At 39.4% G+C, this 13,136-nt stretch overlaps 1 protein-coding gene across 1 annotated transcript in view; it reads right to left on the minus strand.

Moving 5' to 3' along the window:
- Nucleotides 1–171: 171 nt before the first annotated feature.
- LOC137082303 (N-acyl-aromatic-L-amino acid amidohydrolase (carboxylate-forming) B-like) overlaps nt 172–13,136 on the minus strand; it is a gene marked incomplete at its 5' end in the record, with an annotated part of 21,665 nt that continues 8,700 nt past the window's right edge. The window contains 2 exons of the mRNA XM_067447707.1: nt 172–443; nt 613–725. Of these exons, the coding sequence (XP_067303808.1) occupies nt 243–443; nt 613–725 (314 nt within the window). The remainder of the gene's footprint in view (nt 444–612; nt 726–13,136) is intronic.

The following is a 13,136-nucleotide window of genomic DNA, read 5'->3' on the forward strand; positions in this document are numbered from 1 at the left end:
CGGACAGGTGTGTGTCTTCATCTGTGTGTGTGTGAGCGGACAGGTGTGTGTCTTCATCTGTGTGTGTGTGAGAGGAGAGGTGTGTGTCTTCATCTGTGTGTGTGTGTGAGCGGACAGGTATGTGTCTTCATCTGTGTGTGTGTGTGTGTGAGCGGACAGGTGTGTCTCCTTCTTTTATGTGTGTGTGAGTGCACAGGTGTATGTCTTCATCTGTGTGTGTGTGAGTGCACAGGTGTGTGTCTTCATCTGTGTGTGTGTGAGCGCACAGACGGAAGCTCCACTCTCCTCTTCCTGGCCAGGGACAGAGCCACGCCCTTCTCGTAGTACGCAGCCTCGTTTATGAAGAAGGGATAGAGCGCTTCTTTCCCTCTGTAGCGCAGAGTTTCCCCGGAGAAGGTCAGGAACACGGGATCTCCAGGGCGGAGCAGACAGAAGTCCCTGTCCTGAGAGAGAGAGAGAGAGAGAGAGAGAGAGAGAGAGAAGAGAGAGAGAGGAGAGAGAGAGAGAGAGAGAGAGAGAGAGAGAGAGAGAGAGAGAGAGAGAGAGAGAGAGGAAGATTACTCCCACATCAGCAGTAATGTCTCCATTAACGTGGATCCTCAGGCTCTGTACCTGCAGCTGTGGATGCACCGCGGCGGAGATCATGTGGGTCTGAGGGTCTCTGGGATAGTCCATACTCCTCACCATAGTGAACACATCCACAGATCCTCCTTCACACAGAGTGCCTGAGCAGAGAGAGAGAGAGAGAGAGAGAGAGAGAGAGAGAGAGAGAGAATTTTTTTTAATTTTTACACTCCTTTATTTACACATCTACCATTCCAAACCTTTTTTAAAACATTAATTCATTTACAAAATTCCTCCAAAATAAAAGAAAAGAAACAGAAAAAAGGTACATGAATTAAAAAGAAAGAAAGAAGAAAAAACAATTATAAGAGAATAATTAAATGCTCCTCATCATCAACTGTACACAAAATATTTCCAATTCTCCAAATTTCATTAAAAACCGTTACATTATTTGTCATTTTATAATAAGCAAATTCTGCTCTAATTCTTGCAGTTATTAGGCCTCTCGAAGTCAAACCTCGGTCCACTGAACATTCACCTTTTCATTTCCGCTTTCTTGTCAACCATGTTGCCAGTTTCGCTTCACCCACTATAGAACTGACCAAAGACAAAGTCTTTCTCTTTGAAGCAACATATTTAAGACCAAATATACAGTAAAATTCAACATATGCTAAACACTTCTGCTAATTTTTCAAACCAATTGTTTAAGGTCTGAAAAAATTCTTCTTAATCTAGAACAATATTAAAAAACATGATCTATTGACTCCTCTTCATTGCAGAAAACACATTCCTTTACCACAGTGGGATCAAAATGTCCATATGTCCAAACACCACATGTTTATTCGTGGCTATGGCCCGATTAACGACTCTCCACTGGAGATCTGCCATCCTCCTCTCTATTGGAGATTTATATAAGGACCTCCAGCAACCCCTAGGGGAAGAACCTTCCCCCAAAACATCTACATTTACATTTACATTTAATCATTTAGCAGACGCTTTTATCCAAAGCGACTTACAAAAAAGGGGAGAGTAATAGAAGCAACGGAACAGACAAGGCCAAAAACCTGTAAGAGCTGTAAGAAATCTCAATTAATTAGCACAATACACAACAATTTTTTTTTTTTTTTTTAAAGACAGACATCTACAACAAAAACTCACGTCCGCAAAGACGCACATTGAATTTTGATAGCTATGATAACAACCCATTAGGACTAAGGCTGTTTCCCCAGCTGTTGTCGTTAATGCGGATTCAGTGGCCCAATGGGTTGGTTTTGTATTCTAGCTAAACGCGCAGCAATAGCCATCTACAACAAAAACTCACGTACGCAAAATACAGAACACTGGATTCTGATAGTTATGATAACTATGTAACATACCCACCTGAAGGCACAAATCCGGATGAGAGACGTAGATATGATCCAGGAGTGTGCGCTTTTGGTCGTTGCTGTGGTGATCAGTAAGTGCTATTCTGTATTGGTCAAGTGCAAATGGAAAAGATGTGTCTTAAGATGTTTTTTAAGAATGGCTACAGACTCGGCAGCACGAATTGAGATCGGCAGGTCATTCCACCAGGTGGGAACGGTCCAGGAAAATGTCCGTGAGAGCGATTTCATGCCTCTTTGGGATGGAAGCACGAGGCGCCGCTCGCTCGCAGAACGCAAGCTTCTGGAGGGTGTGTAAGTCTGAGCAAGTGAGTTTAGGTATATTGGTGCAGAGCCAGTGGTTGTTTTGTAGGCGATAACTAGTGCCTTGAATTTGATGCGAGCAACCATTGGCAACCAGTGCAGTTTGATGAAGAGAGGCGTAACATGCGCTCTCTTCGGCTCATTAAAGACCACTCTCGCCGCTGCATTCGGGATCAGCTGCAAGGGTTTGATAGTGCATGCTGGAAGCCCAGCCAGAAGAGCATTACAATAGTCCAGTCTGGAGAGAACAAGAGCTTGAACCAGGAGTTGTGCAGCCTGTTCTGATAGGAAGGGTCTGATCTTTCTAATGTTGTATAAAGCAAATCTGCAGGACCGGGCTGTTGCAGTAATGTGGTCAGTGAAGTTTAATTGGTCATCAATCACAACTCCAAGGTTTCTTGCTGTCCTTGATGGAGTTATGGTCGATGAACCAAGCTGAATGGAGAAATTTTGATGAAGTGCTGGGTTGGTTGAGAAAACAAGTAATTCTGTCTTTGCAAGATTGAGTTTAAGATGATGCTCTTTCATCCAGTCAGAAATGTCTGTCAGACAGGCAGCGATGCGAACGCTGACTGTAGGATCATCTGGTTGAAATGAGAAGTAGAGTTGAGTGTCATCAGCATAGCAGTGATAGGAGAAGCCGTGTTTCTGAATGACAGAACCTAATGATGACATGTAGATGGAGAAGAGAAGTGGTCCAAGGACTGAGCCCTGTGGAACCCCAGTAGCTAGATGATGTGACTTAGACACTACACCTCTCCATGACACACTGTAGGACCTACCAGAGAGGTAAGACCTGAACCACTGGAGAGCAGATCCTGAGATCCCCGTCCTCTTAAGTGTTGACAGGAGGATCTGGTGGTTAACTGTGTCAAAAGCAGCAGACAGATCCAGCAGAATGAGCACTGAGGATTTGGAAGCTGCTTTTGCCAGTCTCAGTGCCTCAGTTACCGAGAGCAAGGCAGTCTCGGTCGAATGGCCGCTTTTGAAGCCGGATTGGTTGTTGTCTAGGAGGTTGTCCCGTTCAAGAAACATAGAGAGTTGATTGAACACAACTCGCTCAAGGGTCTTTGCAATGAAAGGCAGAAGGGATACCGGTCGGTAGTTTTCTAAAAGTGCTGGATTCAGAGAGGGTTTCTTAAGCAGTGGGGTTACCCGAGCCTGCTTAAATGCTGTGGGAAAGGTGCCCGTGTGAAGAGAAGTGTTGACAATGTGAGTGAGTGCAGGAGTGATTGAAGAAGAAATAGCCTGAAGGAGGTGAGTGGGAATAGGATCAAGTGGACAGGTAGTAGGGTGATTGGAAAGGATGAGTTTAGAAATATCTGCCTCGGAGAGTGGAGAGAAGGATGGAAGCGTGTTCGTGTTAGTTGTTGAGATGTGCGTGTCAGTTAGTGATGAGGAGAACTGTTTGCTAATGAGAGCTGTTTTGTTGGTGAAAAATGATGCAAAGTCATCAGCTGTAAGAGTTGATGAAGGAGGGGGAGGAGGAGGACAAAGGAGAGAGGAGAATGTTTTAAAGAGTTGGCGAGAGTCAGAGCAATTGTTGATTTTGTTGTGGTAGTATGTTGTTTTAGCAGTGGAGACATTTGTAGAGAAAGAAGAGAGAAGAGACTGATAAAAGGCAAGGTCAGTATTGTTTTTAGATTTCTGCCATTTCCTCTCTGCCGCCCTGAGTCCAGAGCGATGTTCACGGAGAACATCAGACAGCCAGGGGGCAGATGGGGTGGGGCGGGCTGGTCTGGATGAAAGGGGGCAAAAACTGTCTAAGGAGGATGTTAGAGTGGAGCAAAGAGTGTCAGTAGCACTGTTAGTGTCCAGTGCTGAGAACTGAGCAGGTGGAGGGAGTGAAGATGAAACCATAGTGGATAGGCGAGAGGGAGAGAGTGAGCGTAGATTACGCCGAAAGGTAATCTGTGTAGGAGTGCGTTTTGTATCAGGAGTCAGTATGAGGTTAAGAGTGATGAGAATCTACACATGTAGATTCCTTTATTTTCTTTAGGGAGGAGTAGTGAGTCGCTTTTACACATATTACATAGATTGCCTTCTTAGATGTTTCTTCAAATGTTATTAATTGTGGAGTTCTGAAATTAAGAATTGAATCCTCCTCAGGTTGTTCTTCGATGGCTGCAGAAATCTTTAATTCTGGGAATTCATAATTCTCTTCATTACTCTGTAGTCATCACATCAGCTTCTTGGAACTGTCGTAATGCAGAAGGTAAATATGAAACAATTCTATTTAGTATTATCGGCATAAACCTGACAGACTTCATGCCGGTCAAGCAGCACATCTCCTCTGGACTTTTCCAGTTGGTGCCAGTTCTCAAGTCAGAAACTTTTGTGCAGCGAGCTTTTGACATTAAAAACCTTAAGCTCTTCAGACTCAATTCTTTGACTTCTATCAGCAGATTGCTGAAAAGAGGTTCATGTTGTATCCAGCTTCCAGAATCTAACGGACTGATAAAACAGCCTGATTAAAAACAACTGTTTGTCATATTTAAAACTGTCCACCTTCTGTAGTAAAGCACAAGCCGTATCAGTCCTCAGAACACAACAGTCTTTGCTCCGCTTGGATTCTGAAGGTCATAATTCGACTTTGTATATCCATTAGCCATGTCCACCTTCATTGACTGGCAAAAAAAGGACAGCTGCTTTTGCCTAATAGTATCCAGACCAAAAAATAAATAAATTAGTCTCTTTTAAATTTCACAAACAACATTGTTTGGTGGGTTTATCACAATAATGTAATGCCATATCATAGAGGCAACTAAATTATTGTCAACCAGGGCTCTCCCTCTATATGAAAGTTTAGGCAACACCAACTTCCATCTGGACAATTTTCCACACACTTTTTCAACCATACCTTCCCAGTTCTTTTCCTTATATTTTTCCCTCCCTGGATATATCCCTAAACACTTCAAACCTTCATTTCCCCATTCGACTCCACCTGGGAGTACTGGAGGAGGCTTCTCTTGCCAATTTCCCAGAATGAAACCTTCCCTTTTATTCCAGTTGTCCCTTGTAGATGAGGCCTTTTCATAAATATTTAGACTTTCTTTTAATGCTTGAACATCATTTTTATTTTTTTATAAAAACAGTAATATCTGCATAAGCAGATACTTTAATAGGCCTATTTTCAAAACGCTTAACTGCAAAACCTTATAAATGTTTTCTTAACTGACATAATAGGGGTTCAACTGCTAAAGAATAGAGTTGTCCTGATAAAGGACATCCCTGTCTAATACCTCTATTTATTCAAACTGGCCGACTAAGCCCACCTCCCACCTTTAGCATGACTGATGCCCCAGTATATAAAAGTTTTATCCTTGATAAAAAAGGATTTCCAATTCCAAAAGCTTTGAGAGTATTAAACAAGTAAAAATGGTCAACTCTATCAAAAGCCTTTTCCTGATCAATTGATAATATACCTAAATCTTGATTCCCCATGTATGCCAAATCAACTACATCTCTTAAAAGAAAAAGGTTATCCATTATTGTTCTCTTTGGTATACAGTAAGTTTGATTTCTTTGTATCAAAGACCCAAGATATTTTTTTAGTTAATTTAAAAAACACTTTGCCAGAATTGTATAATCTGTACATAACAACGTCACCGGTCTCCAGTTTTTTTAAAGACCCAAGTCACCCTTCTTGGGGAGTAACGAAAGCACAGCTCTTTTGCAACTAATTGGCAATTCCTTCTTTTCAAAAGAAACTTTAAAAACCTCCAACATATCTTCCTTAAGTTCATGCAAAAATGTTTATAAAATTCTGAAGGAAGTCCACCAATAGCAGGGGCTTTACCCACAGAAAGTTGCTGAACTGCTTCTGACAATTTTTGAATCGTTATCTCAGCGTCCAACTCATTTTGCTGTTCAGAGTTCAGTTTTGGTACATCTTGGAGTAAAATGTCCATACTTGAGACATCACACTTTTGCGCTCCAAACAAGTCCTTTTAAAAATTAATTGCAATTGTCCTCATTTCTTTTGCAATTGTCCTCATTTCTTTTGTCCTCATTTCTTTTGGATCGAATGTCAAAGTTCCATTTTCACGTTTCAGATGCAACATCTGTTTTCTTTCCCTTTCTTTTCTTTCCAAATTAAAAAAGAAAGAACTAGGAGCATCCATATCTTTCAATGAAGAAAAACGAGCTCTAATTAAAGCTCCCTTTGAATCTTCATGGAGAAGAGTTCCCAAAGCTCTCTTTCTTTTTGCCAACACACTTATTTCCGTTAAATTATTTTGAACAGCATTTATTTCAAGTTGTTCAATAGCTCTCTCAAGTTCCCAGATTGTTTTTTTAATCAAACTTTTATTGTGAGCAGTATAATTTTGACAAAACATTCTAATTTGGGATTTTCCCACTTCCCACCATTGTACAATATTATCATAATCATTCCTCCTTTCTTCCCAATTCTTCCACAATAATACACATTTCTCACAGAAAATCACATCATGCAATAATTTAATATTAAAATGCCAATTAAAACTAAAACCTTTAGATTTAAAAAAAAAAACATTTAAAATGAGCACAAATGATGGTCTGTAAAACCATATGGGGAAATAACTGCTTTTTTAACTCTATTATTATCCCTTCTACTAATATAAAATCTATCTAGTCTTGCTGAACTAATATGATCATTGGAAACTTTAACCCATGTCTACTGTCTTGCCACTGGATGCTGTTCTCTCCAGACATCAAATAAATCATGATCTCTAATAATATTTCTTAAAACATTTGCTGAAAGAGGACAAGGTTCCTCTCCATTTCCATCTAAAGTAAAATCTAAGGTGCAATTCCAATCACCACCTATAACCAAATGTACATTCGTATCAAAAGCTCTTAATTCATTATTCACTTTCTTAAAAACAACTATCTCTCTCTGCTCCATTATTTGGGGCATATACATTAATAAATACAAACAATGAGCCCATTATTTCCACCTGAACAGCCAAACCTCCACCTGTTTCTAACTCACAAGTAGAAGCAACAGTCATATTTATATTTTTCCCAAATCTTTTTTGGATTCAGTGTGCGGTCAGCCATCTCTTCTGTTTTGCTTAAGTCTACCCTTCTCTGGCTCTACGCACCTGAAAGAAAAATAATTTTTTCTATGAAGAGCGCAACAACCTTCTTTGATTCATACTTTTCATGTGTATGCTGCTCTACCTACAACTTAAGATGTCGTCTTTTGCTGAGATCAACTTAATCACAGATTCTAAAGCAACAACCTTCACCTACAATCATGAAGATTCTGAAGATATCCTTTTTCCTAGAGCTGAAACCAGTGTCCTACATTCTGAAACAATTCAAAATTCCATGAATCATTACAAGTACCTCCTGGAGAAAGAGATCCGGTATACTTTTCATGGCTCAACTCTCAGTGAATACTGGAGAGCAAGTCGAATTCCTAGAGGTCTGAGAATCCAAAAGGCACCCACGATTGGTGGAGGAGATCCAGAGTTCTGCAGGAAGTGGTGTGAAATCATGAATAAAGCATCATTGGATCTTACTCTTCTTGTCATTGAATTCACACAGAAGGAACTCACAAAGGTGAGAACAGATATTGAAGAAACCAAGGCCTCCATCGTGACATCCCATAGTGAAGTTACTTTCAACAGACAAATGGAATCGCTGAATACCTCTTTAGCAAAATTCAAACAAGACCTACAACAACAGAAAATACGAAAATTTCGCCGAGATACACTGGATTACAAAGATAACAGAGTCTATCCCTGGCTTAACCGCAACCGCACGTTCACCAGACCTTCACGCAAGGTCAGGTTTGAAGATGAGACTCCATTTACTTCTGCATCAAGTGGAGACAGTGATGTTGATTTTTTATCCGATCACACAAGCGATACAGGAATCCATCGAAAAATGTCACGTCAATACCAACTTCGCAGAAGACCACTCGACGGGGGAAGCGTGGGGGCAAGAGGAAACGCTCGACAACCAGCTCGGAAGAGATGAACCTGCCTAAAGACAATCTGATCTTCAATCTTACAGGTCAAGAACTGCTTCCACAAGAAGTAAGTCTGCTCAACAAGGGTTTAAGTTTTGTTCCAAATAAAGCCACTGACCCTTTTGTCACTAAGATTGAACTTTTTAAATTCTTTCGGACACTAAGACTTAAATGCTTCTACAAAAATGTTCAAGTAGATCAAACAACTACGTATGTGAACAATGTCCGAGCCAAGTTTAAACCTACTAGTACCTTCTGTCCATCTGTATCTAATTCTTCCATTGATGCATATTGTAGGCTAGTGGAAAGGGATGTGACTAATTTATTTGATCAGTCTTGCTCATCTCAGAAAAAGTCTAATTTAACATTTTCTGAAAAAGAGGCTCTAGATAAATTGTGTCGAAATAAAGACATTGTAATCAAACCTGCAGATAAAGGAGGTGGATTGGTGATCCTTCCCCGAGCTCTTTATATACAGGAGGCTCTTCGTCAATTAGAAAACACTAGATACTATCAAATTTTACCTTCAGATCCAACGGCCCAGTTTCAAAGAGCGATTGAGATGTTTCTTCAGAAAGCACATGCTCTTCTATTGATCTCTGATAAAGAGATGCAATATTTATTCAATCGTTCTCCAAGTAGGCCAGTGTTCTACATTCTACCTAAGGTACACAAAAGCCTAACTAATCCACCAGGTCGGCCTATAGTAGCTGGTAACAACAGTTTGACTGAACCACTCTCAAATTTTGTTGATTTTGTCCTGAGACCATTAGTCACATCCCTTCCTAGCTATCTGAAAGACACAACAGATTTCCTCCAATGTTTATCAACTATTCAAAATGTTGAGCAAGATGTTATACTGGCAACCATGGATGTGACCTCACTATATACCAATATTCCACATCATGAAGGCCTTTTGGCCCTCAAACATTTTCTTGATTTACGTGTGGAAGACGATGCCCTTCCATCCAAATTTATCATTGAAATGGCTGAAATGGTTCTGACTAAGAATTACTTTCTATTTGAAAATCAGTATTATTTACAGATTGAGGGCACTGCCATGGGGGCCACCATGGCTCCCGATTATGCCAATCTATATCTGGGCTTTCTGGAGGATAGGTATGTTTTTAATAACAATCCTTTCTTTGGTAATATCATTCTGTTTAAGAGGTACATTGATGATTGTTTTGTCATTTACAAAGGGTCTACAAAAGATTTTGAAGCATTTGTTCTATATTTGAACTGTTTAAGACCTTCGATTAAATTTACACATGAGGTTGGGATTACAAATGTCAATTTTTTGGACACCTGTATATCAATTGTCAACAAACAAATTGTTTCTTCTCTTTATAGAAAGGATACAGCTAAGAACAGTCTCCTTCATGCCAGTAGTGCCCATCCCACTCCCTTAAAACGTGGCTTACCTTATAGTCAATTCTTAAGACTTCATCGAATCTGTTCTAGGAAGGAAGATTTTGATGTTAAAGCTCATAATCTATATGCAGATTTTAAATCACGTGGATATCCCAATAAGTGGATTGACAGTGCACTTGAGAAGGTACGTAGTCTACGAGAACGTGAAGAAGGTAACTTGAGCGTAGTTAAAAGCAAAAAAAGCTACTCATGCGTTTTTAAAGCCACATTTAGTCCATTGAGTAATGACATCAGGAGGATTATCAAAAGTCACTGGCATATCATTCAAAGTGATCCTCAGTTGTTGAATGTATTTAATGATCCACCACTCTTTGTTTCTTCCAGGAGTTCTAGTCTGAGGGATAAGCTTGTTCATGCAGATATTCATGTTTCCTCTCCGACCACCTTAGTTGATGCCCAGGGTAATTTTCCATGCTACAGGTGTACCTCATGTACAAAATATGTCAAATGCCAATCATTTGTACATCCGCGTACACAAAAAACATATAAGATCAAACAATTGATAACTTGCAAGAGCACATATGTGATTTACATTATCATTTGTCCATGTTCTCTGTTATATGTTGGTAAAACTAAACGTGCTTTACGCACTAGGATGATTGAACATACAAGTGCAATTCGTAGACGGGATGACACATCTCCCATCTATCGTCACTTCAATCTTGTCAAACATTCTTTGTCAGACATGAGGTTCCTGGGCATCGAGAGGATTTTACCTCATAGAAGAGGCGGAGATAGAGACAAGAAATTGCTGCAAAGGGAGGCGTTTTGGATTTTTGAACTTAAATCTTTATTTCCTGATGGCATGAATGAAGAACTTGAACTTTCTTGTTTCTTGTGATCCTCTACATTTAATGTTGTTTTTGTCTCTTTGAATGTACATTTCATGTAGTCTGTGGTAGACATTGCTTTTCAGACTCTTCTATTGTGACACCTATGATAATTGATTGTGACCGGTGTTAATTGATGATTGTGATAATTGGATTAACCTGATGGCTTCTAATTGCCTTTTCCTTCTAGAAAAGGAGTGATTGTCTGTTGCATTTTGAGCACTGAGGATAGCAATCTGCTGAAACGTTTGCTCATGCTCCTCTGTTTTTAACGCACTTGCACTTTGCACGTTATTGCACTATGCAATTGAAAAAATAAAAATGATATAGTTTCTTAGACTTTTTAGTCTTTTTTGGATTCAGTGTGCGGTCAGCCATCTCTTCTGTTTTGCTTAAGTCTACCCTTCTCTGGCTCTACGCACCTGAAAGAAAAAGAATTTTTTCTATGAAGAGCGCAACAACCTTCTTTGATTCCCAAAAAGAATAGCAATACCTCCACATACATTTGATCCATGACTAAAGAAAATGTTTCCCTCCTACCACATTTTCCAGTCTATCTCATCAAACTTATCACTGAGGGTTTCTTGTAAAAAAATGATATTAATATTTTTGGTCTCTTTATTAAAATATTGGTATATATTTAGATAGAACTGCCCTTTTGTTTTTTTCCTCTCCCTCCATTTATATCAATGGTTCTTATTTTTAAGCTCTCCAAATAAAGAGGGAAAAGGAAGAAAAAACAGGAGGACAGAAAAGAAAAACTAATTAAGATAAAAAAAGAAAATTCACCCTCTGTGACATTAAAAAGGCTTAGTTAGTCTTTGAACGTTTGTCTCGCCGTAATTTTGTTACAATTTTCTTTAGTCTAAACCTATTCCTTCTACTAAATTCCTCAAATCTAACTGATTTCTGTATCTTCATTACAGAAATTAAGAACTTATTAACATCTGGAAAAAACTCTGTTACTTCAAACCTTCTGCCAGATGTTTCATCTAGAATCATCATTGATTTCTTTTACAGTGTCCAACGGTTCATCTCCACACTGAGAATGAATATCTGACATTTCAGACGTTATCATCATCATCACCGCCTTCCTCCATTCTATTACCAACTCCCTCTTCCTCCAGCTGTGAAACAAACAAATGGTCTTCACTTTTACCACCCATACGATCTCTTTTAAGAGTACAAGTGACTTCAGGATAGGGCTGCACAATATTGGAAAAAATATACATTGCGATATTTTTCCCCCCAACAATATATATTGCGATATTAAGAGCCATCAATCCAGGCTAAAGTCAATAATTACCATTGCATGATATTAATAATTTCAGTGATAAGCAAGCTTCATTACAATGACAAAAAGAAATGTTGGAAAGTGTGTAAACATGAAACTAAACCTCCAGTAGGGGGCAGCAGGTGACCGTCTTAATGAGCGAGTCACTGAGTCGTTAATTCAAACGATTCATTCAAATGCTGAATCGTTCAGTAACACTCGTTGCTGTGATTGAGACGCGTTACGGTTCTGCTGTGAACGATTTTCACTGCTGAAATAAAACAAAAACACTCAGTATTGCACACACAGCCCCTAAACCTACCCAACACACACATGCACACACACACACACACACACACACACAGCCCCTAAACCTACCCAACACACACATGCACACACACACACACACACACACACAGCCCCTAAACCTACCCATCACAAGAAACATTCTGCATTTTTACATTTTCAAAAAAAACATAATTTAGTGTGTTTATAAATCCATTTACCTTGTGGACACACACACACATATTCAGACACATTTTGAACGCGTAGCTCAAACCCTTCCCTAAACCTACCAATCTGTGTATTATAAAAAACAGAATATAACAGGCAGATACGACTGCATACATAATTTATTCAGAAAGTACAAATATTCCAAGTGTTCCGAGGCCAAACGATTGATTTGTGTGAAGAAAATCCCCAAAAGCGATCAGTAACGTCGAATCCATCCGCCAAAGATTAGTAATAAATTTCAAATATCGCCGCCGGAAGAAACGTCAGGTCAGCTTTGACAGCATTGGCTGTCGTGTGTCTCGTGACCAATTGCGTCATTATGTCAGCTTCGATTGTAAAATGCCATTGGCTCTCGTGTGTCTCGTAAACGATCGCGTCATTCAACTTGTTGTTTATCATTTGAATCAAAAATATGAATGAACGAGTGCGTGTGTGTTCTGTTCGCAAAGGAGCGCGATCATCATTTCAACGACTAAAACATTAAGGTCATCTCTGTTCTTCACATGAAGATATCGTATGACTTCAGAAGACTTGGAGTGCAACATGAGTTAATACTTTTATACTGTTTTTTGGTCAGTTTTTGCAATAAATACATGTGACTGTACATTTATTTGCCTGTCGCTGTTATGTGTTTATATTGTTGAGAGTGGGTAGGTTTAGGGTAGGAGTGGAGTTAGTTACTCCAAAATATAAAATTATGCTATAAATATGTATTCTGTGAGATCAGTCATGGTGTCATGTTGTGCATCTGGAATGGAGAAAAAAATATTACCACTTAGCGCCTCCGGTGGACATTTTATCCCAAAAGTGCAGGTAAACGTACCTGGAGGTACATAATTAGGGTGTTGCAAAAAATTTAGGCAGAGTAACGCATT

This window comes from Pseudorasbora parva, chromosome 1 (assembly GCF_024679245.1).
Source record: "Pseudorasbora parva isolate DD20220531a chromosome 1, ASM2467924v1, whole genome shotgun sequence".
Lineage (NCBI taxonomy): Eukaryota > Metazoa > Chordata > Actinopteri > Cypriniformes > Gobionidae > Pseudorasbora > Pseudorasbora parva.